Here is a 27,814-nt window from a genome sequence, read left to right as displayed (position 1 = left end):
GCCTTTATTAAGTGAAAGATTGGTTAACTTGTCCTCGACAGACAATAGACAGGAAGAACCCATGGAGGTTGACCACACGAGGAACAAAGGGTGTTTTAAGTGTATGAAAATTGGTCATAGGGCCAGATTCTGTCCACTAAATAAACCCCAGGCATGAGTTTTACTAAGCTTCTTAAGTTTAAGATTTCATCGTAACCGTAAGTTACGATGAATATCTGTTTTACCAAACTTCTTAACTTTAAGTTACGTCAAAAATATCGTCGTAACTTACGACAGCCTATGGGCTACTCTAAGTTAAGAATTTTTCGTATTTTTCTAAGTAAATGAATAAAAATGGCCGCCTGCTTATTGTTTATTGAAGTTTTAAGAGAAAACGAAGACAAGGCTTTCCGTCGTGAACGCGTTTTCAGAGACAGGAGTCAAGTTCTAGATATGTTGACCGACAGCGAGCTCATTGGGCGATATAGATTTCCAAGGCGAGTTATTCTGCAGCTGAAATACGATGTCAAAGACTTCATACAGCCACAAACTTTGAGGTCGCATGCCATTCCAGCCCACATCCAGGTATTTTTATGGATATGACTTAACAGAGGAAATTCTAAATGAAAATAAACAGAAGCTGGACTTATAAAGCTTCTTATCAATCAAATTCTTACAAAATATTAATATCATAATACATCACACTCATGATATTGATTAAAAAAATACACTTACTATGTTGGTTATGTTCAAAGAATGATTCCGAATGATATCCTTGCAAACATTTCTATTTGTCCACTATTTTGAAAGAAGGATGAAGAGTAACCAAAAGGGCCACAACTGTATTATTACTTCATCGAGTTGTTCCCCTTTAACAAGATTGTGTGTGATGAACCATACAAATTTAAAATAAAAATTAAATATTGCCTAAAAGATATATAAAGCATTTTTTGATTTATTGTGTAAAATTTATATCATTTCTTGTTGACAGTCAAGTATGGTTAGAATATATTTCCATACCTATACTAAGCAATATTATAGTTCAAGTATTAATCATAATATAGTAAAATGGTGATCAAGGAAATAAATTAATACATAGTTAAAGAATTAAAGAAATCAAAGGAGAGAGGCTTTTTTGTCATGGACTTTTTTTTAACTAAATGAATAGACCTATAAAATTGTGTTAAGCCTAATGGGGTAGCCGCGGATATAAATGTATATGACATTTTTATCCGCTACTTGTGTTAATGTCTGGTTAAAAAATTCTGAACCTGCCCCCCCCCCCCCCAAGCATCAAATAATGTTTTTTATCTTTGAAAAGTCTTTATTTCATTTAATTATTAGTACATGCATTGTAACCGGGTCTTGATGCAGATGACATAATAACACCAAGTTGATTTTATAGGGTTCGATTCCTTTTTCAATAAATTGTAGGAATATATGGTAAATGCAGGAAATCACACTAGAACAACACACACATAAAACATATATAAGCACACAACAAAGACAATACAAACACAAACATCGCAAAGACATTGACATAAAACATATATTTACTTAGATCACCTATTAATATTATCAGCAAAGACCGATAATTTGATAATTTATATTTAAACAATAATTCCAAATGATCAGAAATATTAATGGTAATAAATATCAATAAAACTATTTACAGCAATGACAGAAACATATAGTAACCAATTTATGGAACTGAGTGCAAGCTATTCACTGGATTTCATATCATGAATCGATCACCATATTCACGATATTAATTGTACACACTGTCAGCAGTGACCAATACTGATTAATCAAAGCGTAGAATAAAAACACCTTTATACAAATGGAATATTCCAAAATCATTTCTTTACTCTATATATTTTGACTTAACCATTATTTTAAATAGGAGTGTTTAGGTTTAATCACACACAACACAGTTAGTATTGCAGTGCAGCGCAAAGAGTGAGAGATTGAATGAATGAATGAGTGAATGAATGATATGTGAATCAAAATACCTTAATACTATACAAAACTAAAATTAAAACTAGGTAACACTACTACATTTTATCATTATCTTTTGTTCATTTTATTTTATTTACTTTTTTTTTGCTTGTCGAAGATTTTGAACTAATTTCCAGGCTACCCTCACCCTCTTTTATAAACATACTACAGGTGTGTTATGTCAACAGTACCTTTAAATCATTCCAGGTTCTAACATGCTTGCGTTTCCTGGCTAAAGGAGACTACCTCTCAGAAACAACAGACATTCATGGGATCTCCAAATCATCTGGATGTCTGGCTGTTCATCGAGTGGTCGATGCTGTCTTCAAAGCTTTGCAGAACATCGAGTTCCTTACAAGGAGGGAACACATTTCCCGTACCAAAGCGTCGTTCTACAAGATTGCTGGGTTCCCAAATGTGATTGGTGCCATCGATGGGACTCAGATACCCATACAAGGCATGGGAACAGATGACGAACACCTGTATGTCTGCAGAAAGGGTTTTCATTCCATAAACGTGCAAGCGGTTGTAGACGCAGATTTAAGGTTTGGATATTAAAACTCTCAATTCAGATAAAGATGAATTGCTAATTAAAAGTTTAAACGTTTATATATACACCAAAGAAATACTTATGTTTTTATTGTTCAAATATTAATTGATTTCCAGGTTCACAAATGCCGTCTGCAAATTCCCAGGAGCAACCCATGATGCGTTCATTTTGCAAAACAGCTCCTTGCCAAATTTGATTGAAAGCCTTCAGGATGGAGGTTGGCTGATAGGCGATTCGGGTTATCCCCTTAAAGAGTGGCTGATGACTCCTATCAGCAACCCGAGGAGTGGACAAGAAGAGCGGTACAATTCGGCTCACTGTCGTACTAGAAATGCTATTGAAAGGGCATTTGGTGTGCTTAAAGCACGTTTCAGGTACGTCACCTTTTAATCAAAATATCAAATTTAATTCAGATCAGGAAATGGTGTATTGAAAAAAGAATTTTCTTCTAAAAGAGTGAAAACCTAAAACATTTCAAACTTATAAATCAACAGGTGCTTGCACAAAACTGGAGGATGCTTGCCTTATAGACCAGACAAATGCACGAAAATAATTGAATGTGCTATGAGGCTACACAACTTGGCCATAAACGAGAGGGTGCCTCTCATGGTAGAAACTGAGGAAGAAGATGATGTCCAGCAACCATTTGCTCCAGTTATCCCCAACAATTGTACTGCAGCAATGCTGAGAGATAGACTTGTACAAAGATTTTGAAGAGGTATTTAGGTTTTTAAGTTGTTGCAATTTTCATGTTAAATTTTTTTGGGTAAATTGGAAGTCTTGCTATTCTATTGACCGACAATAAAATGATTTCCAGACTTCGATTAGTCATATTTTTGTTGAGACCCTTTTTAGCTCACGTGAGCTGAAAGCTCAAGTGAGCTATTCTGATCACATTTTGTCTGTCGTCCGTAAAGCCAGGAAATCTGAAACTTGTGTGGAAGCATCCTCAGGTAGTGTAGATTCAAAGTTGTGAAATTCATGACCCCCGGGGGTAGTGTGGAGCCACAATGGGGGTCGAAGTTTTACATAGGAATATATAGAGTAAATCTTTAAAAATCTTCTCCTCAGAAAATCATGATCCCTGGGGGTAGGGTGGGCCACATTTGGGGGGGGGGGGTGTTAAAGTTTAACATAAGAATATATAGAGTAAATCTTTAAAAATCTTCTTCTCAGAAACTAATCAGCCAGAGGATTCTTTATAATTGTTAAGACTTTGTCTCCAGGACAATTCTTTGGCCTCACAAGAAGGTTCAGAGTTTGATGTAGCTTTATATCCCATATATAAACAATTGTTAAGGATCTTTTTGAGAACTGCAATACTCATCATGTGATATGACTATAAAATCATCCTGTTAGAAAAGGAACTAATGATTATAAACATAAGAATATCCAGGGGGGAAATGGATTTTATTTATACAGGATCTACATGTATTATAATTGTACATTGTCCAGATTGTTTGTATTATGACTCCATTAAGCTGATTTTATCATACCTATTGTTCCTCATGTGAGCGATGTGGCCCATGGGCCTCTTGTTTGAGGTTCTGATTGAAGCAAAACTACATTATTGTCGCCCTGTACACAAATCGATTTGTTATTTATTGCATTGTACAGGAATCTTTATTATGATAAAATTAAAGATTTGTTTTCACCCATTATATCACACAGGTTTAAGTACACCCAGAATTATAATATATTAGCATCTTTAGGTAGCAAAATAAATTTCTCAGAAACACAGCTCACATTGCTTTAAATGTTACTTTATTATGATGACAGAAGTTAAATAATTGTACATGGACAATATATATCAATATAAAAAAACTACTACATGTACTAGCATTTTGATATAATAGTAACCAGTTCACAAAACAATCAACATATAACAAGCAGTTTCTAATCTGAAAAACCATTATACTGGATCCTGTAATCAACAATATTCTCTCCATTTTTAACAATTTATCATCAGAGACTTTCATCAGGACTCCACAAAAATACAAAGTCTTACAAATTAATAAATGTACCAGCAATTCTTTTTTATTAGCATTAAGATATGTAACTACAGTTTTCCCTATAAATAATATCGTGAACATTTCAACAAGAGGCCCATAGTTCACATACAGTAGTAATATGAAACATTTTTTGAATATTGTAATGATTTTAAATTACCATACATTAGAATGTAGCTTAGTAGTTCTTGAGAAGAAGATTTTTATAAAGATTTTACCCAATGATTTTTATGAAGAACTATTTTGAGGGTCATTGTCTTAACAATTTATAATCTTTACTAAATATAGAACCTTTGATATAAATATTCTTTAGAAGAAGATATTAACCTACCTTAAGTTTTTTTAGTGCATATATTAAGAGAATTTAATTACAGGAGATAACGACAATGACAATGGTTGAGAATTTCCTGACTGGTGCATGGAGTTGCTTATGGATTCAACTGCAATGGTGCTTCTGCGTTGTAGTTCAAGCATTTCTTCAAGAATCTTGATTTTTCTGGATCTGTATGTCTCCAGTTTAGAAATCTTCTCCTCTTCCATAGATAACAGCTGTGATATGTGTACCGGAACTTCATTTTCTTTTAAAGAAAAGTTTTCGAAAGCATGAGAATAGGTTTTCTTTTTTTTTTTAAATATCAATTCATTCTAACAAAATCAATAAGGGTTTTTTTCTTTAAGGTTTTATCTACACTAAATAGACTGCTGACATTTAACAAACATTTTTTTTAACTAACCTCCTAGTGTAAGACTTGCATGAGAAAAAATGGCTGTCATGTATATTATTTGTTGAAATCAAACTTAATAAGATATCATCATTATGACAAAGTAGTGTGATGGACAACTTTTTAGTTCCCTTTAACAATATCACTGACCATATGCCTCCTTAAAGAATTAAAATTCACTTTACAAGGCTCGATTTCATTGTTACCTTTCCTTTGCACCCTTGTCTGTTTTCTTGGCCTTTCTTGACTTTGACTAGACTCGCCTGAAATTAAATTTGTAATAATTCAATATCCATTTTTAATGCAATATTACACTTGTATAAACTTGTATAATCTTTTTTTATGCCTTCACAATCATTAGTGCTTAAAAACCTATTAATTTGTATAAAGTTATATGTTGATATTTTTTGTCTCATGCTATCAAACTTTTGATACAATATTGTTAAATTGTTATTCATTACATTAATTGTGTTGTTTTAAACTTACTCTCAAAATTCATGTCTTTGTATGTGCTGTTGTTGATACTTGTCATTCCTTTGATAGAAAGAATATGATTAATGAAACAAAATTATCAATCGAAAAAATTATGTTCAAAAGAAATTGTTATATAGTTAATAATATGCATTTCATGAAAATAAATATTCAATTCAATAAGTATATATCAGTTATCTTGTGTGAAGGGATCATCAGATCTAGTACATGTACATACTTGCACATGGGGTTGAAGCAGACTCGCTCAGTTCTGAATTTTCTGATGCCGGAACTTCATGGATAATAATCCCTGCAGGTACCACTGGGGATGGTCTACTTTCTACAAAATGATTAATAAGGTTACTTTTTGCTATTAGAAACTGAGACACTTCTTATGATAAACATAATGGTGGATGGTTTGAATAAAAAAACTTGTTTAAAATATTCAACATCAAGAACTATATTATTTCATTTTATGAAAAATTGCATCAACATGAAAAGTTTGTATTACATGTGATTACAGTCTGGGTGTAGTGAGTTACCTTAGGTTAATATCAATGTGAAAATTCATAAATATATATAAAAAGCCAATTTACCACATTCTGCGGTATCAACTCCACCACTGATGCCTTCAATTGCAACATCTGATAAAGACTGTAGAACCTTTAAAAAAAAGCATACCTTTACTAAAGGAAATGATTTGTTCATGACAGACAGACAAATATTTTACTACTTATATTCATAAGAATTTTTTGTAAGTATTTACCAAATTTTCCCAATTTTTGAACATGAAATTTGGGGCTGGTCCTCCTCCTGTCTGTTTCATTGATCTCCTCCTCTCTGCTTCCTTTTTCTTTGTCAGACTTTGCATGTCTGCCCATTTTTTCTTCATTTCCTCGGTTGTTCTGTTGACCATTGCAACAGCATTGACTCTATTAGAATATAAATATTTGCCTTAGGTACTTAAATATATGTTTTTAATATATCAAATTTGTGCAGCTGTAGAGTGTATCTGTGTACACATATATATGTATTTGCACATTGTTTGTGCTTATAGCCTTATAGATAATGAATTTGTGAAAAAATGACAAAATGTATCTAAAAAGTTTCAACTCATTTTTTTTAATATTTCAAAATCCTGAAACCATCTTAAAAAGTTATATTGCCAGTAATATTGACCCAACCCACAACAGCTGATTGAGTAACTCAGTCAATTTATGGGGCCAATATGTATAATACATATATGAGAAATATTGTTTATTATATCCGTATATGAAAGATATATCAGTATTATATTTAACATTCACATGAGAGAAAAAAAAATCTTACAATTAAGCAACTGCACTGTTTCTGTATGATGTATATTACTGATAAATGAGAGAGTTATTTTTAACATTGTTAAAGATTTATTATTAAGGACCAGGCAAAATTTATCACTATGATGGGACAGGTACACACAGGCATGAGACAATGACTTTTTTCATAAAAGAAAAGTATGGAACAAAACTATTTTTTTAGCATTTGATAACACCCATGGGACAAACGCTTTTTTAGAATGAGTTGCAGTTCTCAACTAAAGAATTTTTTTTTAATTTTAAACATTTTCTATATTTACAAGACAAAAAATCTATAAAAAAAAAAACTTATTCAAGAGGGAGTTACTCCCCTTGTTATCCAAAACTGTCACTTGTCACCTATAACTTACCTTTAACTCACACTAACATCCTCTGAAACGATATCTTGTCTTAAAATTAGAAAACTTATGCAATTCTGAGAAAAAGTATGCCTCGCATTGCCAATTCCATTGAGGTTTAAGAAAAATATGGCCATTTAAGTGAACCCACCATTTCCACTTTTCTATTATTAACATAGAGTCATAGGGCTCTTCTTTAGTTAAACATATTTATTATAATCTTTTTGATATCAATTGTTGTTCAACCTCCTTTAATAAGAAACCTTATTCAGTACTACACACATTTACATGATAGTATCATGATAAAAGCCTCACATCACTTAGAAATACCCTTGCATGTATTACCCTCCCCCTATCTTTAGATTTTCATAAAAAGCATCAGTTTGAAATGATGATAAATAGACCCCTTCACGATAACCGTTCTACTGCTCTCTTGCAGGGCAAAATGATATACAGGTACTTTGCCAAAATTTCATTACGTAGAAAATTAAATGACATAAATAAAACAATTGACGTTATATGTCATATTTCACCAAACTATGTAATTTTGTCGTGCAAATGAGCAGTACCACAGTTACCGTGAAGGGGTTAATTTTGCCTGGTCCCTAAAAAAAACAGAACATAGCCTTCAAGATATCTGACATTTTTGAAAAATTATTTCAAAACTGAATCGCAGTAATTAAATCATTTTGTTGAAAAATCTATGAATACAGAAATATTTCCAGAAGCTAATGTTATTGTGAGTTTCCTCTATTATTTACCTCAGTGATGTTCAGCTTACATCTGATTACTATATCTAAAAATATCCCGACGTCATATGTCAATTTCAGCGTGTGCTACTTCATGTAAAGCATATTTATAAAATTCTTTCAAAAACTGTCCTCAAATGAATATATCTAATACATTTAGAACAACTGAATAAAAAATGTAATTAGTCTTCAATATCTGTACTCCAGTGTTACAATCATTATATAGTCTTTCATGCATTGGAATTCTATGGCAAGATTATGTGAACTTAATTTATATTCTGGGTATGTAGAGAGAATTGTTTTGTTAAACTTTTAAAACAACCGATATACGGTGCTATAACATTGTCATTGTATGTGCTATCATATCATTTCTAAGGATTTGAGGTCCAATTTTGATACTTTCTCCAAATAACTTACTGGTTAGCGATATCCTGCCACAGTTGATTTTTCCTCTCAGAAGTTATAAAAGCGGAAAACTTCCCCTTTAAAACTCGGAAGTGCGGAGCTACGGCCTCTGCTAAAGCCATTAGCTCCGACTCACTCCAGTTGGGTTTTCTCCGTTTCAACTCTTTCTCCATTGTTGAAAACAGTTTCGCAGACGATAAAATGTAAATAGCCGCGAAAACGAAAGTGCCCTCTGCGCTTGCGCAGCGTTCGTAACTACGAATATTCACACCTCCGTTATTAGAGAGTTCCATTACGGAAACTTGCGAACGTTTCGTAAGTTAAGGTTACGAATAAAACTTACGAACACGTTAGTAAAACAGAACATTCTTATCTTAGGTTAAATCTTACGAAGTTCTTAAGTAATAATATTTTTGCGTAAGATAAGAAGCTTAGTAAAACTCATGCCAGGTTAGGCCCCGCCCTCAATTAAATAAACCACTTCATAATACTCAGTCTGTGCATTATGTTGAGCAAAGCCCCCGCCCATCGATTGAGTGTTGGAATTGTGGTAGAATAGGACATTTGCGTGCAGATTGCTGGAGCAAACGCAGGTTTTCAAGAACGCAGCAAAATAGAGGTAGGTCAGCTGATCGTCAAGATCGATCACGTGATTTTAAAGACCAAAATGATAGGAGATCACCCAAAATCTGGACCCATCGCGCCACGTTTGATAAACAAAATCAGGAAAACTAAGATGTTCTTCCTTCGTTGAAGCCCGAAGGAAGAACTTTCATAAAAGACCTACATTTGAAATTAATTTTACAAACAACCCCAGTACCTGTTTATTAAAAATTGGAAAAAATAAATTCAGAGCGTTAGTAGATACTGGCGCGGCCGTATCCTTGATTAGTAAAAAAATGTATGATAATTTGTTCCCCCGCCCCAAATTGTGTAAAAATGATATTCCTTGTCTTCAAGCAGCAAATGGTAATTCTTTAATTGCGTTAGGGTATGTAAATATTTCATTTAAGATTGCAGGGTTAACTTTAGACCATAAACTTTTTGTGACAAAGGGACTCAACCGAAACCTGATTCTCGGTCGTGATTGGCTCAAGAAAAACAATGTTCGTTTATACTTTGATCTTGGACTCATGCGCATTGATGGCAGGGCTTATGCTGAATTAAAAGAGGATCTACACATTTCAACGATTGTAAGAACACCTAAGAAACCTATGGTGAAACCAAATACTGTGACTGTATTTTATGGAAAAGTGAAAAATAATTTTCCCCTTGAAGATAAAGACTTAGTGGAAGTGAACAGTATAGACAATAATTGTATTATGGAGGACCCAGGACTATATTTAGAAGACTCAGTTTGTGTTGTCCGAAGAAACAGAAAAATTCCCATGATCTTCGTTAATCAAACCAACAAAAGTTACAAAATCCCTAAAGGCTACATTGTAGGACGTGTCACCGCATTAAGACCAAAAGAAATCTCGGAAATCCAAACCCAACAGGACAATGAAGAAAAGATTGATGTTCCTGAAAGATTCGAACATTCCATCCAAAGACTTGTGAGGAAAAACAATGACTTATTTGCTAAAAAGGACAGCGACCTTGGAGTGACCGACACCGTCAAAATGAAGATAGAAACTGGAGATCATCAACCAATAAAGAACAGACCATATCGAGTTCCCCTCAATAAAAGACAGATAATCGACAAGGCCATAAAGGAGATGATGAGCGCAAGGATTATTGAAAGATCACAGTCGCCTTGGTCATTTCCTCTGGTAGTAGTAAAGAAGAAGGACGGATCAGACAGTATGTGCGTAGACTTTCGAAGTTTAAACAAGATAGTAAGACCAGTATCATTCCCATTACCATTGATTGATGACATTCTTTGTTTGCTCGGTAAGGCCAGGTACTTCACTGCACTATATTTAAAGAGTGGATATTGGCAGGTAAAATTAGAAGACTCGAGTAAAGAAAAAACAGCTTTTGCATGCCACAAGGGATTGTTTCAATTTAATAGGATGCCATTTGGATTAAGTAATGCCCCAGCAGTCTTCCAAGAACTCATGAACATCGTTCTACAAGGACAAGAGGAGTTTGCTATCGCATACCTGGACGATATACTCATATTCTCAGAAACACCGGAAGATCACCTCCATCATATCCAGGAAGTGTTTGATCGTCTGAGGACGCATGGACTAAAACTGAAGTTAAAGAAGTGTAGCTTCTTCAAAGAGCAGACTGAATATCTTGGTTTTATTATCAATGAACATGGCGTCAAACCGGATCCGAAGAAAGTGGAAGCCATTAAAAAATTACCAGCCCCCACTACAGTTAGGGAAGTCCGTGGTTTTATAGGTATGTGCAGTTATTATAGAAGATTGATACCAAATTTCTCAAAAATTGCGGAACCATTGATCGACTTAACCAGGAAGTATGCCAGATTCAAGTGGACATCATGCTGCCAAGAAGCGTTTGACTTCCTTAAAGAGAGTTTAACAGTAGTGCCTTTATTAGCTTATCCAGATACTAATAAGCCATACATCTTGTACACCGATGCCAGCGACAATTGTATAGGAGCTTGCCTCACCCAAAAGACTGACGAAGGAGAAGATAAGCCGATATACTATCTATCCCACAAGCTGAGTAAAACCCAGATGAAATGGTCAACCATAGAAAAGGAGGCATTTGCAATCCACTACGCCCTCCAGAAGCTGGACCATTACCTGCACAGTGCTGAGTTTACTATACGGACAGATCACAAACCGCTCAAATATATTTTAGAATCCCCTATGCAAAATAAGAAGATCCAATTATGGGCTTTGAGTATCGCTGGATATAACTGCAAGGTAGAGTACATAGAAGGAAGGTTCAATTGCTGTGCGGATCTTTTATCCAGGTTACCGTCCGCTATCTCTGATGATGAAGAAGAAAAATCTGAGTGTGATGAACCGGATGTTAAAGACAATTTCTTTGAAGTAAACGTACTAAACTCAAATGCTTTCTCACCTAAAAGATTAGCCAGGTGCGAAGTTAAACAGCAGGACGAATTGCTCAAGCCTTTCATCGACTTACCGGAAGAAATAAACATAACGGAAAGCCAACAAAATGATGAGCAGATCAAAAAGCTGAGGAATAGGTTGAGTAAAGGAAAAGCAACGGCGACCGAAGAAAAGAAGTTTCTTGAAATAGATGGCTTAATGTATTATCTTTCAGATGGAGATTCTGAAGGTCCGAGACTGCGCTTGTATATACCACGTGAGTTAGAACTTTTGGTAGTACAACAATACCATGATGGACTTGGACATATGGGAGTGGACAAAACGTATGATGTAATCAGACAAAAATATTATATGCCAAACTTATACAAGAGGTTATATTCTTATATAGAAGGGTGCGTAATATGCCAAACGAGGAGCAATAAGAGAACTCAACCTCCACTTCAAGAGACAGACATACCACCTTTTCCAATGGCTAAGGTAGGACTCGATTTGTCAGGACCATATCCAACTTCACTGACAGGAAACAAGTATATAGTTTCTTTCATTGACATTTACTCTGGATGGCCGGAAGCCTTCCCCGTTCCTGACAAGTCAGCTGACAAAATAGTGCACCTTATATTGGAAGAAATATACCCCAGATATGGCTGTCCTCTTCAAATTCTCACAGACAATGGAACAGAGAATGTAAATCAAAAGGTACAAGAAACCTTGAAAGAACTAAACATTAACCACATCACAACATCTTACTACAGTCCTCAAGGCAACGGCAAAGTAGAGAGATTCCACCGCACTCTTCATGACGTAATGGCTAAGAAGATAACAGACAATGCCCAAACATGGGATATTCATCTTAACCAAACATTGGCAGCCATTCGATTTCACCCGAATGAATCTTCAAAGTGTTCCCCATACTATCTGATGTACAATAGAGACGTTGTATTACCCCTTGATACTTTACTGAAACCTCGTCGAAGATATGCAGAAGAAGATCAACATAAGATCGCCCTTCAAGAACAGCACAAGGCGTTTATGTTAGTACATCGAAATATGAAAGAAGCCAAGAAGAAACAGAAAGCCCAGGCTGATAAGAAGAGCAAAGATGAAGATTTCCAGGTAGGAGACCCAGTCTATCTCAAGAACAACAGGAGACAAAACAAACTAGATAAAAAGTGGCTCCCCTATTACCGAATTATTGAACAGAAAGGGCCAGTCAGTTTTGTGGTGAAGGATCAATTAACTGGATCTATCACCAAGTGCCATGCACGGCAATTGAGATTGGCAGATATTTCGCACTGGCCCCTCCCACAAGATATTGAAGAAGGTGGAAGAACTCTGAGAAAAACCAATTATGTGGTACCACCTGAGGAGGAATCATCTTCGGAAGATGATGGCGAGGTGCAGCCAGAGCCATTAGAAAGAGCTATTCGGTTTAAACAACAAGAGAGAGAAAATTCTTCAGACGAAGAAGATATACCTTTAGCTGAACTTCAGAGACGCATAAGAGCTAAACAGATCATGGATGGTCGACCCAGTAAGGACGAGCATGAACAGACTGTTGAGTCAGAATCGGATGAGAACCCTGAGTCAAAACAAAGTGAATATCATGATCAAAATTATGAGGTACCTTTAAATACCCCAGTTATACCCTTAGACGAGGATATGGAAATTTGTGAAATAAATTCTAAAGTAGGTCTAGGCTTCACCCGTAAACAAATCCCCAAACCGCGTAAACCAGTCCCTAAACCTCGTAAGAGTATAGCTGTTGGCCAACAACAGCATGTGGAAAATTGTCTTGCCATTATGGCTGACGTGATTAAATCATTGGTATAATGTGTTGTAAAAATAAATAATAATGAGTAAGTTTGCTTTGTATATATTGCTCGCTTTTGGAATAGGTACGATAGTGTGACACCTTTGACTGATAATGAAATTCCGCGGACGTAATACGTTTGAAATATCGGAACCCGCGATTATGTAAAGAAACCGTAAAACTTTGTCGTTGTTAGAAATTTAAAATTACTGATAAAATAATAAATGTAAAGATAAACATCTTGAGTTTGGACAAGGTTGTTCTGGTTTTCATGGATCAATATTACTTCCTCCTTACTATAATCGAGAAAGTCAATTTAATATGTCGGACTCCTTTCAAAATGTTATTGATGGCATAAACACATACACACTTTGGGATCCCCTTAACATCAAATTTCCGGGAATGGGACACATTAAGATCCCCGATAAATTAAAGGATATTAAGGTTTTCCCTATGGACACACTAATGGCGGAATTGCCAGTAAACAATGAGCTACAATCTATGGAATCATTACCTTGGGTGGGAAGTCTTTGGTTTTATGTATTTTTGATTTTGGCAATAATAATTGTATTCGGAATTTGTATCCTGAAACGTAAAACTATCAAAAAGTTAGGATATAAGTGCCGTGGTTGCTGGTCGGGTTGTCGAAAAAGGGGTGGTGACGGGGATGAGGAAAGTTCTGGCAGAGACAATTTGTCTGGTGTTAATCCTGATCAACGAAATTCCCAAAAGACTATTGAAATGAACCCCATAGTAAAGGACACTACAACCCCAAAGAAACCTCGCCGTTATGGAAAACCACGACGATCAATTGCAGACGCTCACGCTATTGGACCAATCACTGAAGAATTAGCATACCAGTTGACCGGAGAGAATAGGAACTCCGATTATCCGAGGCCTGAACGCTATGGACCGGACCCGGACTTGGCACGCGAATACCTTGCAGAAAGGGCGTTGATGTCTAAGAAATAGAGGAACGCAGTCGATGTTCCGCGAGGTGCAAACTCGCCATCCGCGCAGGAAGTGCCGTTGGTGTGCTTATATAAATTGTGTATTCAATATGTTGCAATTTGTGAAAAATGAAAAATGTTATTGAAATAATTATGAAATGTTATATTTGAAATCAAATGTGGTGAGCTGATAACTGCGAATGGAATTCTTCGAATCCGAATTACACAACGTTTTCTTGATTATCGTTCCGATTATTCGAAATGGATGCAATTGTGTGAAACCGATAACTTTAGTGTAACTTTTATGTACGCTGGACTGTATAACATTTATATATGCTTATGTATTTTATAATAATTCTAGCGGCGCTTATGCTTGAATTAACATTTTATAATGGACTTTATATGTTACCTGTGTGGAACTTTGGACATTGGACAATTCTGATTGCAGTTAATTGCGATTATATTTGATTTTGATTATTTTGTATTGGTTTCTATTGTTGTCAAAAGTATATATGATTATTACTGACTTTTGCATGAATTGCTAAACAATTATATATTGTCAGGAGTGAAGTATACATATTTGTTGACAGACTATTATTGTGTCTCAAGCCGGTATAGGAAATTGGTCACTTCATTCAACCTCTTAACATAGATGTTCTGACCGGTGTGTCACCAGGAAGTTCATCTGACCTAGAAGAGTTTGAAGGATAATTTCGAACACCGGGCACCTGGCGAAAGAAATCTCCCTCGGGGATATTTCTTTTGTTAGGGGGACGTATGTAACCAGATAGCCGTATATATATATGAAATATAAAATTATGATTGTATTCTGCTTTACGTTAATTAGTCATTAGCTTGTTGTGCACTCGATACGAAATAAGTGTATAGTGAACAATGTTAAAGGTCATTGACCGAAAGGGACAACTGCGTAGTTAGAACTCGTGGTGTTAGCGGAATGACCAGGAAGAATAAAACTCTCGATGATGATTGGACTTTAGAAAGCGGTCAACGGATGCAAGACTCTTAATTGCAATTAACCTTTAACAATGGACTTCGTTATAAGTCACTTATGAACTGTGACCCGAAAGGATGTTCTAACAATTGCTTATTTTATTTTTACTGATTTTTATACTTATGATTTGATTAATAATTAGGAGATGAATTTTGGATTGATAGCAGATTGATTATATATTGCTTTTATACCATTATACGATTACAGTGCTTAATAAATATAATAAAACTCCAACTGACTTATGATTTCAAAAGTCTAAAGAATAACAACAGAAGGATCACAGGACACGCAATGAACGCCTCATTCAGCTCGTCTCTCTTCCTCTTTGGATAAATGGAAGGGACCGATCCAGGAACCAATCGCTTCTTCCTAGGGATGCCAAAATCCTTCATAAGAAAATGCTGCTGTTCGTAACACTCCTCATTAAAATGTTCGCTACATATCACAGTATACTGCGATGGTCCAGTCCAGTCAGCCCTAGTGAGTTTAACAAAACGAGTCCATGCAACCCTCTGACGTTCATCCTTGGGAAAGGAATGCACCGATACATCGTCCGTCTGCCTCTTACTGCATCCTGCTACTACACACATACGTCCCTTGCTTTTCCCACTCATTTTAACGATAAAAACCTGAGTATTTCTTCAAAGTGTTTACATTCAAAATAGCGCCAAAGCTGTGTTGTGACGTCACATCCGGAAACAGCTTGTTTTCGATGTCGTAAAGGTGTGAAAAAGGGGAGATCGCCGTTTTTCGCCGATTTCTCATTTATAAAGGATTTTTCGGCGGAAAAAAAATAAGATAATATTTTATACATTAAACTACACCTTTTAAACATAACTTTTTATTAGACTTCCAGGACACTTTAAGGTTTGTATTTATTTTTTTTCAATTTTCATTATTTCTAACTCTAGATCTGCTAGATACATGTTAAAGATGAAAAGACTCTCAACTGCCTTTGTTATATCGGGCAGGATATTACTGCTTTGTTTGTCTAGACATAGTTTTGTTCGTTTGTGTATATCTAATTAGAGTCTATTGTTTGTCCAACTTAAGAAAACCCCTGGAACTAACACAGAATATACAAGATATACACAACAGTTGTGTCGTGTGCCCAGGTGCATGTTTGTGTATATCTAATTAAAGTCTATTGTTTGTCCAACTTAAGAAAACCCCTGGAACTAACACAGAATATACAAGATATACACAACAGGTGTGTCGTGTGCCCAGGTGCACGTCAGGGTTTCTAAAGGCGTTGGATCTTAGTATGTACGAGTATACGATAAGTCTAGTGAATAAAAGTTAATTTACATTTGTAATTCATTTTCAAAGTATTATTTCCTAGCTCTGGGTTTCAAAGATGTTACGTCTACAAATTAATGATACATGTATGTAAGAGTAAAATCTTGAGGCTAATTAATTAATGTACCGGTGATCATAAATAGGGGTTGATTATTTAAATATATGTATAAGGGTAAATATGTCAAATATACCCGGCCTGGCACAGCATACAATTGTATGTACAAGTCATTTGCAATTGCCACATGCAGTAAATACGTCACCGGTAATTGGTAATTTTGTTTGTTATAGAATTGATAGTTTAAAAATCATGTACATACAATTACATGTAAATATTTAAACATATTGGAACGGCGCCGCTATCATGAAAACCGGGAAATTGCGGGAAATTGAACAAATACCCTAATAGTATCAATGCATTTCATAAAAGAAATGATTTCATTTTCTTTCTTACATTTTTATAGCTATAAATTAGATGAACGTATATCTACTCGGTTTAAATTTATTAACTAAGAAAGCCTACTATAGTGAACCTAACGGTTTCCATTTAGGTATAATATATTTTTGTTCACTGAAGACCAAGTTCCGTATTTCATTCTAAATACACGCATGCATGTAATTAATAAATTAGATATAATTGATTGTTACAAACTGAATGGTTTGTCAAAATCTTTTCAAGTAAACACATTCAATACAGTGATTCAATATCCACTGATATATAGGATATAAAAACACTCATATATATGTAAGTTGCCGTGGCGCAGAGGAAGTGTAGTGATGCTAGTAAACTAAGGGTCCCGGGTTCAATTCTCGCCTTGGCCGGTTTTTTTGTGTGTTTTTTTTTCATTTTCCTTTCTAGAACAAAAACCGTTTTAATACCTTTTCTTTCATAAAGTTAATACATTTTGTTGGAAATTAAGCACAATATTGAAATAAAAAAAAAATTATGGCTTAAAGGTGGCTTAAAGGTAGCTTAAAGGTGGCTTAAAGGTAGCTTAAGGAAGTTTGGACATTAAGGACCTATAAGTTGTCCTTAAAGGTGGCTTAAAGGTGGCTTAAAGATAGTCTTTAAGCTGCCTTTAAGCCATCTTTACGCTTTCTTTAAGCCATCTTTAAGCAACACATATAGCTTAAAGGTAGCTTAAAGGTGGCTTAAAGATCGTCTTTAAGCTACCTTTAAGCATCTTTAAGCTATCTTTAAGGAGAACTTAAAGATGGTCATTCATCCTGTGTTTTCCAACAGCCATTCTGAGGATAAGTGTACAACTAGGTGGCTTAAAGATAGTCTTTAAGCTGCCTTTAAGCCATCTTTACGCTTTCTTTAAGCCATCTTTAAGCAACACATATAGCTTAAAGGTAGCTTAAAGGTGGCTTAAAGATCGTCTTTAAGCTACCTTTAAGCATCTTTAAGCTATCTTTAAGGAGAACTTAAAGATGGTCATTCATCCTGTGTTTTCCAACAGCCATTCTGAGGATAAGTGTACAACTAAGTACATATCCGAGCTGAAGCAAAGACTGCAAGATGCTTACAGACAGGCACAAACAGCAATAAAATCTTCTCAGCAGAAGCAGAAATGCCGTTATGACATAAAAGCAAGAGCCATCACTTTAGAGGAAGGTGACAGAGTTCTAGTCAAAAAAGTGGCATACGACGGCAAACATTAAATTGCTGATAAATGGGAAGATGATATTTATGTCATTTTAGCGAAAGCAAATGATGACATTCCGGTTTATAAAGTCAGACGTGAGGATGGAGAAGGAAGAACTAGAGTTCTTCATAGAAATTTGCTTCTACCTATCGGAACAAAGCTTCCAAGAAGTACTTCTCCTCCTCCAGTTATTCCTAGAAAGAGAAGGAAGGCAGAACCAGTAAGCATTATTACTGAGAATGATTCTGATAGTGACAGTGAATTTCCTTATGTAGATAACTCTGCATTTAGAAATGAAAATTCCCAAGTTACTCCCAGTTTAGATGATGACGATCAATCTACAACTGAGGAAGCTTCAGCAGCTGGTTCAGGGGAGGACGCTTCCCATCAGGATAAAGAGCCTGAGAACCAACCTGAAGAGATCATCAATGATGATGAACCAGAGGATGATGTCAACAATGATGATGATGATGATGAGAATATCATCCATGATGTTGATAGCACTGATGATTACATCAATGAATCTGATGATTCTGAAGATGAAATGCCTTCCAGAGAAAATGACGATACTCCTACTCCAGCCCCAAGAAGATCTACCAGACAAAGAAAAATGCCAACATGGACAAAGGAGTTTGTCATGATGAACCAGACACAACCAGATTGGCTACAAAGAGCAGTATTTGTGAAAGGGTTGATGAATGATGGTTCACTACGATACATTGACCAAAGTAGATGCCAGATGGCTTTACTTAACATTGTGTCTGCTTCTACATGTTCTAATACATGATATTTTTAAATTGTAAATATATGTATTTTATGCCATGTTACTTTTCAGATATATGCAGCTTCCGAGTTGAATGACGTGGAAGTCATTCTGCGACCGGGGGGAGAGTGTAAGAGTATGAAAATTGTTGATTTGAATAAATAAATAAAGTTATTGTAATTAATACGTCTAAACAGTACACATATAAAACGTTAGATTCACCCTTTCTTTTAATTCATACACATGTACATATACCCTTAGGGCAGTGGTTGATCATGAGTTGGTCAGTGGATATTTGTGATCTTGGTTTTTATTGGTTGTTTGTGTCAGGTTGAATTTGGTTGGTTTGTATATTTTGCTTTATGTGTTTTACCGCCAAGTTTGACAATCTTTGTCTGGACATTGACCAGAACATACTATATATTTATATTGAGAAGTAATTTAATTTTGGACCAGACCTTGCTCTTTTTCTGGTAAGTTATACTAAGTATACTAATATCCTATAACACTTACTATTAATAAATTGATTATCCTATAAATTGCAGAAAACATTAAATAAGTCCATGATCACAAACTAATGAGTATGAATGAATTGGAATGAAAAGATATTTTTTATATGGAATACATTGTACAGTGTTGATTATAAAGATCAATATTTGGTTTATTTATTATAGTATTAATTGATTCTCAAATCAATTGTATATAAGAATTTTATGAAGATCAGATATTTGATTAAATTGGTCATTTATAAGATCAATTAGATTATATTTCAGTAATAAATATTTTTAGAATTATTTTGTTCGACTTACAGATAGAGTCAGTCAATGTCAATATAATCTCACCACGCAATCGGTGTACGTATTATGAGCCTGTTCACATAGAATGGTGAGAAAGTGTTTCCGAATATTTTTTTTTATTTGATTAATATATTTTATGACTTATTTTGGAGAAATGTAATTAATGTACATTATAAGAGTTACCTCCCGCTAAATGTTTAAAGTACAATTATAGTAAGATAATGTAAAAATATTATCTTGATGGAAATACATATATATTGTACTAATGTTATATTCTGATATAAATTATATTATTGTTTTATGATATTTCAGGGCTTAAATATACATTGCAAATTTTAAAGTCACTGTGTCCGGATACGAATAAACGAACCATACAGATATCTTTGTTGTCAGTTATTATAAACAAAGACTGTAACATATATATATATATATATATATATATATATATATATATATATATATATATATATATATATATATATATATATATATATATAAATATATATATATATATCTATCTATCTATCTATCTATCTATCTATCCATCTATTTATCTATCTATCTATCTATCTATCTATCTATCTATCTATCTATCTATCTATCTATCTATCTATCTATCTATCTATATATATATATAAGTCCTACTTAAAGGGGCATGGTCATGATTTTGGTCTTTGCACGACATTTTTTATTTAAACTTTTTACAAAATATAACTTTAATCAGCAAGTTCTTTTTTCAGTGTTTTTGTTCCTAGAGTTTATACGCATTAGGCTTTATTGGAAATCGATGTTTAAGACAATGTTTATAAACAATTTAATGAGGCATACACATATATCTACACAGAATACAATGTAATTTGTTCTAACACTTCTGCTTATTTTTTCACCAAATGCGTTAGACGTTATCTCTGAGTTGGTGAAACTTTGACAACAATTTACTTTTAACCATTGCTTAGGACAGCAGTGTACGACCGGCTTCAAACCAAATGCGTCCAACGGACCTTAAAGTGTCTTTCGACCTAATAAGTATACACACTGAAGGCGAACTGGAGAAGAAATTCGTTACCACGGCGTACATGATGCTGAAATGGCGGTACGAGTTCCTATTGGGATCGAGACAGAATTTCCCATTTACAGACTTACTTTTCCTGAAAACGAGTGTGGAAACCGAACTTTGTCTTAACGAATGGTTTCAGACCCTTAAAAAGCTAGGCGTCTCTTTTTATAACGTTGTATTGGCGACTGATGGTACTGTTACTTAAAAACCTCATCAATAGTTTCAGTCGCATTGTTCTATTGACGTCACTTTTTTTCTTCCCGTTTAAAACACAGACGTGCAATATCGAGTTCACTCTGTGGTAACACTATGTACACTGAAGTCTAGACTTTGAGATCATCAAGCGATAGTGTTGAAATGTGAAATTACAAAGTAATGAAGTTTGACAAATTACTCCACATTCACAAAACATCGACAATTCGCTACCAAACCGTGTCGTAGCATATACCTTCAATCTTTGACGAAAACCTGACTTTCACGTTGAAAATCTCGTTTAATTTGTGGTTTTTGGTGTTTAAATCACCCGCTTATACCAGAGAAGGGATGTCCTTCTATTTCACTGTGGCTCTAGGTTTCATTGTTTTCTTGACAATCATTAGTTCTGAGATACCTTCCAACTCAGATAATCAACATGTCTCCATAGGCACTAAAAGTTCTTAGTATAGACTATATTTTTCTTTTCCAAAAATAGATGCGATGCCGACTGATAAAAATAGGGTATCCTATTTTGAGACACAGTTACAACATTAGTGTGCAAGATTCAAACTTTTGCTCAAGAAATGGTTGTAAAGGGGAAACCAATAAACCCTTTCATTTTTTCAGATATCTAAATTTTCAAAATAAGTCAGTAGCTGCGCAGTTTAACAGAGTTTTTAAATGATTAAAATCATTCTTGTATGCATAATTTGCATATTAAAAAACCACATGTGGAATCTTGTATGTATTGCTTTTGTGTCTGTTGGCAACAGTTTTGGGCTGAAATAGCCAGTTCAAGGAATGTTTACATTCTTATCCTTAAATGTACAAGATGGCCGCACACCTTTTTTAATTTAAGGATTACTGTGGTTTCATTAATTTTCGTGGGTATCAATTTTCGTGGATTTTCTGAAAACCACAGATTCAAGGATATGTAATTTCGTGGCCAATGATCCTATCAACACTAAATATTAGTTGAAATTGAACTTCAATGAACATTTAATTTCGTGGATCAGCTTAACAACGAAATCCACGAAAATTGGTATTCTACGAATATTGATGAAACCACAGTATTGCACACTGTCTAAGCATGGGTTATTGACTTTTATGGAATTGTTGCAAAAAAATTAGGGAAATCAATATATAATATACGTTAATTATACTTGTATCTCCCCATCCTTAAAGGAAGTGAACATGAAAAAATTATCAAGGGCTCAAATTTGTCTGTTTGATGTGTATAATGATATCTGAAAACCGTTTAGACAGAGCTTTCCTCAGTAAAAAGATATACCACTTAGAATAACTAATTCTTGCAATCCATGAGCGCTGCCATATTGTTAAAATCATTACCTCCCTGCTGGATTATCTCTAAGCATCTAAGAGAGGGCAGCACTGATGCTGCCGTCAGTGAGACACATTGCATTTTTACACACGTGTAGTAACAGGGATAAAATGCCATCATCAAAATGTGAATGGAAACTTGAAAGGAATGTAAAGAGTTGTCATTTTAAACAGTGTTTATGGAGGAAGATTTTGGATCTCAGAATAATGCATTCCCACCAGCAGTTAATGTGACATGTAACTAGAATGGAATGTCCGTGGATCAGTGTTATTGTGACCTATTTTTTCTTGCACTCGGGAATTTCTTGTTTATGAGTTTGAACATTATGTGTGCTACATAAATGAGCACACAAGGTGCATTAATTGCACAGCATCCTGACTTTTAAAAAGTGTCTTAGTCCTGTTATTCTTCTGACAGCATAAACAGAACCGGCGTACATATCATCAAGATCTTATGTAAAAAAAAAACAAATCAGAACAATTTCCAGGGCATTTAAATAAAAAGTAACGGTAAGAAACCCCACATGGAAAATGGAATTACAATTTTATATTAATTTAAATTGAAATCTAAAAACAGCATTTTATTTATGTAAACACTGACTGCCACATGCATCTCCGTACAAACATCTGGAATGTGATGGTCTTATATTTCACAAATTATTTTACCTATATTCATTTTTTGTACAAATCATAAATAGTTATCTGAGGTTCATTTATAGAAATGTACTAAATCCTTGTCTTCTCATGACAGTACACAAAATTTTTCTTCACATCAAGGCATAATTTTTCTCCTCAACTTTTATCAACTCTGTACATAAACACTGGCCTAGTTCCAACATTGACCAAGTCACCAGCAGCAATGTGGCTTATCTACGTCAGAGAACAGATGCATGCTGGGGAATAATGGATTACCTCCATAAACCTTTCACTGAGAGTGTTAAATTGATAAAATCTCTTGATAGAAATAAACAAATAGGTAACAGACCTCATTTTTAAGTTTCAAAAGGCTTTTATAATTTATTAAACAACAATTATTTTTTTCATGTTCACTTCCTTTAAATGGATGCATTACATGTGTTATAAATATACAAGCACTCTGTTTAATTTTCAAAGGTTCTAAGAAGGGTATTCAAAAACTAATGCTCCAAAGATTTTATTTTCACATTAGGATTTACTTATTTCCTCTTTCAAACTCTTCCGGGGGAGTGATAAGGATTATAGCTCCAAGATCGTTTTCTTGACTGTTTAGCTCGGGATAAAAATCCATCCAGTCTGCGTTCGTAATCATCTACACAAAAAAGTTTAAATCATAGTTTGGCAGTATAAATGATTTGAATTTTAAAATGCTTCATTAATAAGTCTCTTGATTTTTGTTGTTGTTGTTGTTTGTTTGTTTGTTTGTTTTATTTTTTTTGAATCACGTTCTAGATCTGTCTTTTAAAAGGATCTGACTTCAGATGATAAAAAAAAAATAAACCTTTGTGGCTAGTATCCACGTCACCAGATATCCCATAAGCAACCAGTCCAAACAACGCAAAGAGAACAATCTAATGATAAAACACAGAGATACAGATAAAGCAACATGTTTAATTACACTTGTATGCGAAATATGTTTGCAGTCACCAACATAGTAGAAATTGGCGAAGCAAAATTGTTATGAAAAAATGTCTTTTCTGATGTCAATTCTAAATTGCGCATAAAATGGTAAGAAATTAAAATCATCTAACCCTACATGATTTGCTTGATTGGCGCTGAACACCTATTATTAACTTTGGTTGTACATTAATATAAGAAAGTCAGAAGATGAAGTATCGATGAAGCAGAGTAAAAAAAAGTCAATTCTTCAATACTTTTAAAGAGATACAATTTGAAATCTGCACTCAGCCCCCGAAAGTAGATAACACTGTATAACGAAGAAAATATAGTTAAACATAATTATAACGTATATTACAAAAATAAAAAAAAAGTTATTTCTTATTTATAAGAAATCGTTAACCTGTCAAACGGAATATATACACATTATCTCCTTTTGAGCGAACATATCTAAAACATTAGAATTCAAGTACATGTACAAGACTCAACTGAAATGTAATTATGTTGAATTCTTAAAGACATTAAGTATTTTAGTAGAAAATGCATCAATCAAATAAAATTCAGAATCAAATGTTAAATATTATAGTAGTCATGTCATTAAGTTATACTAGTTATTGCTTTGTTAAAGTTTTACATACCAGGATTTTATGATCGTTGATCCTCATCGTTGGTGATTGATGAATTCTTGTCCGGAAAAGCAGGTTCTGTAGCACAAGTTAATAGGCATCTTGTATTTATATCATTCCTACAGTTTTTTCTCTTTTTTGTTAATTTGTGTATTACGTAATACTTTCCATGTAAATAGAATTTTGATACATCGCCGATCGTAACTTTAATGATTTTATGATCATGATCTCAGATCATGTTGTAAATTTACTCTCTTCAAAAAGCAAATGTTGCATAAGTGAGGTCGTATTACAAGAGAGCCTTGATCTCCGACATTCTTTCAATGTTTTAAACTGTTAACAAAAATAATGTATTCAATGCATAATAGTCTGTTGTTAACTACAGTTTTAAAGTTCTTAATATTTTTGATTAAGTTTATATGAAGAAATTTTGAGTACAGGATACTCAAAAAATGAGTACGATATGTAACAGATATGTCTGCAGTGTCATGTCTATGACATCTTTCTAACAAATATATACTCAGGATTACTGAATATTGGTTTAAGAAAGTTCTGTTGAAAATGGATAATGAGGGTTATTAAATAAAGTGATTAATACGACCGTTTACAGAGTAAACTCTCCCAATTACCATTTTTGGTATTTATTAAGGTATGTTTTTTTCTTCTTCTTTTGTTTTAGACGGAATCAAGCAATGTTATATATGCTCAATATTTGATTTTGCTTAATAAATTCGTAAATCTGTGTTAATATTGTTATTATGGAATTCAAAAGCAAACTGTAAAGAATGAACATGGGTTGGTTTTAAAAGACATTTTCTTCTTGTTTCTTTAACCAACAATATCAACAAATCAAATTGCTAATCAATTGGTCTTCAAAAACATAACTGAATTTGAAAAATGCAATAATGTAATGACTTGCACAAATTTCTAGTTCGCATTTTGGCTTACCACTACCAAATGAGGTGTTTGGTACATGTATTTTGCTGAATCACTAAACATATTTTAATAAATCTCATGGCACAGCTTGAAATCTATTAGATATATCTTTTTTATCACAACAATATGTATAAACTATAACGGGCGCAAATCCCCAGCCCGAAGAGTAAACAAGAAAAGTGAGCTTTAAGCGCCATGCAGAGAGTGGGGAATAAAACGACCGAAACTTACAGATTCATATCGAAAATATTTTGGCAGCATCCCAGCATGCCCTCTTGTTCCCGGAGAGCTATACAGAAAATGGCCGACTTTTCATTCGGAAAATACAATTTTGTGAGGTTTGTTGACTTGTTATTAGTACTGTCACCTGTGAGAACCATGAAAGTTATTTCATGTTTCTATTTCTTCATATTACGTCAAGAAATATATGAAATAAACTAGACACGATCTCGTTGCAAGCAACGAGGAGGTCTTCCGTCCGATTTTTAGAAGAGGAAATGACCTTGCCTTTTTCTTGATCAACGAAACATATCAGGGAAATGCAGATGTGATTTAAAAGAGCGATGGATGAAGGATTATACATCCCGTTGGATCCCTAATTTGAAGGACCATCCCCATTTTATTTTTCATATTAAATAAGAGGTCTGTTGACCTAATAACAGGTCTAATGACCTGTATTAAAAGAAACCGAAGAAAAAAAGGTCTTCCTTTGTAAACGGAAGACCCTAATAACAAAAAGAATAGAAGGGTCTTCCGCTGAAGACGGAAGACCCTAATAATAAAAGACTGTTTTTGTCTAAAGCTTAATTGAAGAGTGTTTTTCAACTTGTACTACAGTCCAACAACCCTTTTATGTTGAATATTTTAGTTAGAAAATTTAATAAAAAGAAAGAAATAGAAAGAAAGAACAAATCTTTGCTCCGTCGAGATTAGAACACACAGCCTTTGCAGGTGTCTCAAAACATGGCTGACGCGAAATAATTCCCGAATTTGTCATTGAATTTGGGGCGTTTCCGCCCGGGAGAGGAGCTGAGTTTTTGTATGAGAAAAAAAACAACGTGCAAGATGTCTTGACTATTCAGGTTTGGTAACAGTGCGAGGTCATTTGAAATATTGATGCGTGTTTGTGTCTGGAGGGGGGGGGGGTAAAAAGACCCGAGCTTGATTTTCGTCGTAAATAAATCGAAAATAGAATTTTGGGGTGTGGATCTCGGATTCGTTTAACAACAAATAGAGGAAGTCTTTAAACAATGACTGATGCATTTTACCCATGTATTTCAGTGTTAAGAAATTTTTTTTCGTGTCGTTTACTATTATGTTTGACTGTTTTATTTCAGCAGGATTGATAAAATCTTGATAAATGTAGAAATAATGAAATCATTAACACGTAAATTTCTTCGGTAAAAATTTGATGACAGTAATTTCCACAGTTCTAACATTCATAAGTAGTTCACACGCTATCTTAGATACAGACTAAACGGAAAACAAGAAATATACATGCAAAATATTTCACAGCTGCTTACATCCCTTGTACTGTGTAAATTTCAAGTCCCCGTACAGGCTATACTGCCGTTTGATCTCAGGAATTTCTTCTCAAATTGTTTAATCCGCTGCGTATTTGGCAGACAATAAGAATGGGGTCCGAGGTACATTTACATAAAATTTCATTAGGATTGAGTAAGGGGCTCGGAAGTTAGATTTTTTTTCTACGGTACATGTCAAGCACGCCAATCGAAACTCAAATGCCAAAAACTTCATAACTCTGTTAATAATGAACGAATTGGTCTGGTAATTATTACAGTAATCTAAAATGTACTACTTAACTGAAATTAAAGGCCCAAGATCAAAGATCAAGTAAAATCGGGCCAGAAAAACTAAATAATTTTATGAATTGGGAGGGGGGGCGTCGGTCGGTGACTTCTATATTAAACGTAGAATATCAAATTCTGAATATCACATATTACACAATTTCTAAATAAAATACACATGTTAGAACAATGTATAAGCGTTGTTTGAAAGATGTAACTATTGATTTTTTTTTATATCTGTTTATTCTTAGGTTGAAACACTCATAAACGGGTGGTCAGTTTTCAAACCTTGTCGCATAGAGAGAGAGAGAGAGAGAGAGAGAGAGAGAGAGAGAGAGAGAGAGAGAGAGAGAGAGAGAGAGAGAGAGAGAGATATTTTCTAGTTTTTACAGTGTTTAGGGAATCAGTA

General features: G+C 34.3%; 3 protein-coding genes and 1 long non-coding RNA gene across 4 annotated transcripts; 1 reads left to right on the top strand and 3 right to left on the bottom strand.

Moving 5' to 3' along the window:
* Positions 1 to 169: 169 nt before the first annotated feature.
* Positions 170 to 5,045, top strand: LOC105342722 (putative nuclease HARBI1). The gene is made up of 5 exons (XM_034471289.2): positions 170 to 564; positions 2,185 to 2,522; positions 2,644 to 2,901; positions 3,022 to 3,245; positions 4,911 to 5,045. Exons 1-4 carry the CDS (start codon positions 334 to 336, stop codon positions 3,239 to 3,241), a joined length of 1,047 nt encoding a protein of 348 aa, XP_034327180.2. The 5' UTR covers positions 170 to 333; the 3' UTR covers positions 3,242 to 3,245; positions 4,911 to 5,045.
* Positions 4,275 to 8,939, bottom strand: LOC105343335 (nuclear apoptosis-inducing factor 1-like). The gene is made up of 7 exons (XM_034471290.2): positions 8,589 to 8,939; positions 6,496 to 6,661; positions 6,326 to 6,392; positions 5,968 to 6,069; positions 5,745 to 5,792; positions 5,465 to 5,521; positions 4,275 to 5,114 (listed from the first exon to the last, which is right to left on the bottom strand). The coding sequence occupies exons 1-7, from the start codon at positions 8,867 to 8,869 to the stop codon at positions 4,891 to 4,893; spliced, it is 945 nt and encodes a 314-aa protein (XP_034327181.1). The 5' UTR covers positions 8,870 to 8,939; the 3' UTR covers positions 4,275 to 4,890.
* Positions 8,940 to 15,583: 6,644 nt separating this feature from the next.
* On the bottom strand, positions 15,584 to 15,958 carry LOC136275066 (THAP domain-containing protein 10-like). The gene has a single exon (XM_066083351.1). It carries the CDS (start codon positions 15,956 to 15,958, stop codon positions 15,584 to 15,586), a length of 375 nt encoding a protein of 124 aa, XP_065939423.1.
* Positions 15,959 to 23,570: 7,612 nt separating this feature from the next.
* LOC105334715 (uncharacterized) lies at positions 23,571 to 24,739 on the bottom strand. Its single transcript, XR_004596976.2, has 3 exons — positions 24,674 to 24,739; positions 23,920 to 23,989; positions 23,571 to 23,730 (listed from the first exon to the last, which is right to left on the bottom strand). It is a non-coding gene; the product is annotated as an uncharacterized lncRNA (long non-coding RNA).
* Between the last annotated feature and the right edge of the window lie 3,075 nt (positions 24,740 to 27,814).

This window comes from Magallana gigas, chromosome 4 (genome assembly GCF_963853765.1).
Source record: "Magallana gigas chromosome 4, xbMagGiga1.1, whole genome shotgun sequence".
Taxonomy (NCBI): Eukaryota; Metazoa; Mollusca; class Bivalvia; order Ostreida; family Ostreidae; genus Magallana; species Magallana gigas.
Note: the sequence above shows the minus strand (reverse complement) of the source record. Positions and strands in the feature narration are given on the sequence as shown.

Coding starts and splice junctions, on each gene's coding strand:
- LOC105342722 (XM_034471289.2), top strand. CDS start 334: ATGGCCGCCTGCTTATTGTTTATTGAAGTTTTAAGAGAAAACGAAGAC. Junction 565..2,184: donor CCATTCCAGCCCACATCCAG/GTATTTTTATGG, acceptor AAATCATTCCAG/GTTCTAACATGCTTGCGTTT. Junction 2,523..2,643: donor GTTGTAGACGCAGATTTAAG/GTTTGGATATTA, acceptor ATTGATTTCCAG/GTTCACAAATGCCGTCTGCA.
- LOC105343335 (XM_034471290.2), bottom strand. CDS start 8,869: ATGGAACTCTCTAATAACGGAGGTGTGAATATTCGTAGTTACGAACGC. Junction 5,793..5,967: donor TGCTTCAACCCCATGTGCAA/GTATGTACATGT, acceptor TTTCTATCAAAG/GAATGACAAGTATCAACAAC. Junction 5,522..5,744: donor CAAAGACATGAATTTTGAGA/GTAAGTTTAAAA, acceptor ATTTAATTTCAG/GCGAGTCTAGTCAAAGTCAA.
- LOC136275066 (XM_066083351.1), bottom strand. CDS start 15,958: ATGAGTGGGAAAAGCAAGGGACGTATGTGTGTAGTAGCAGGATGCAGT.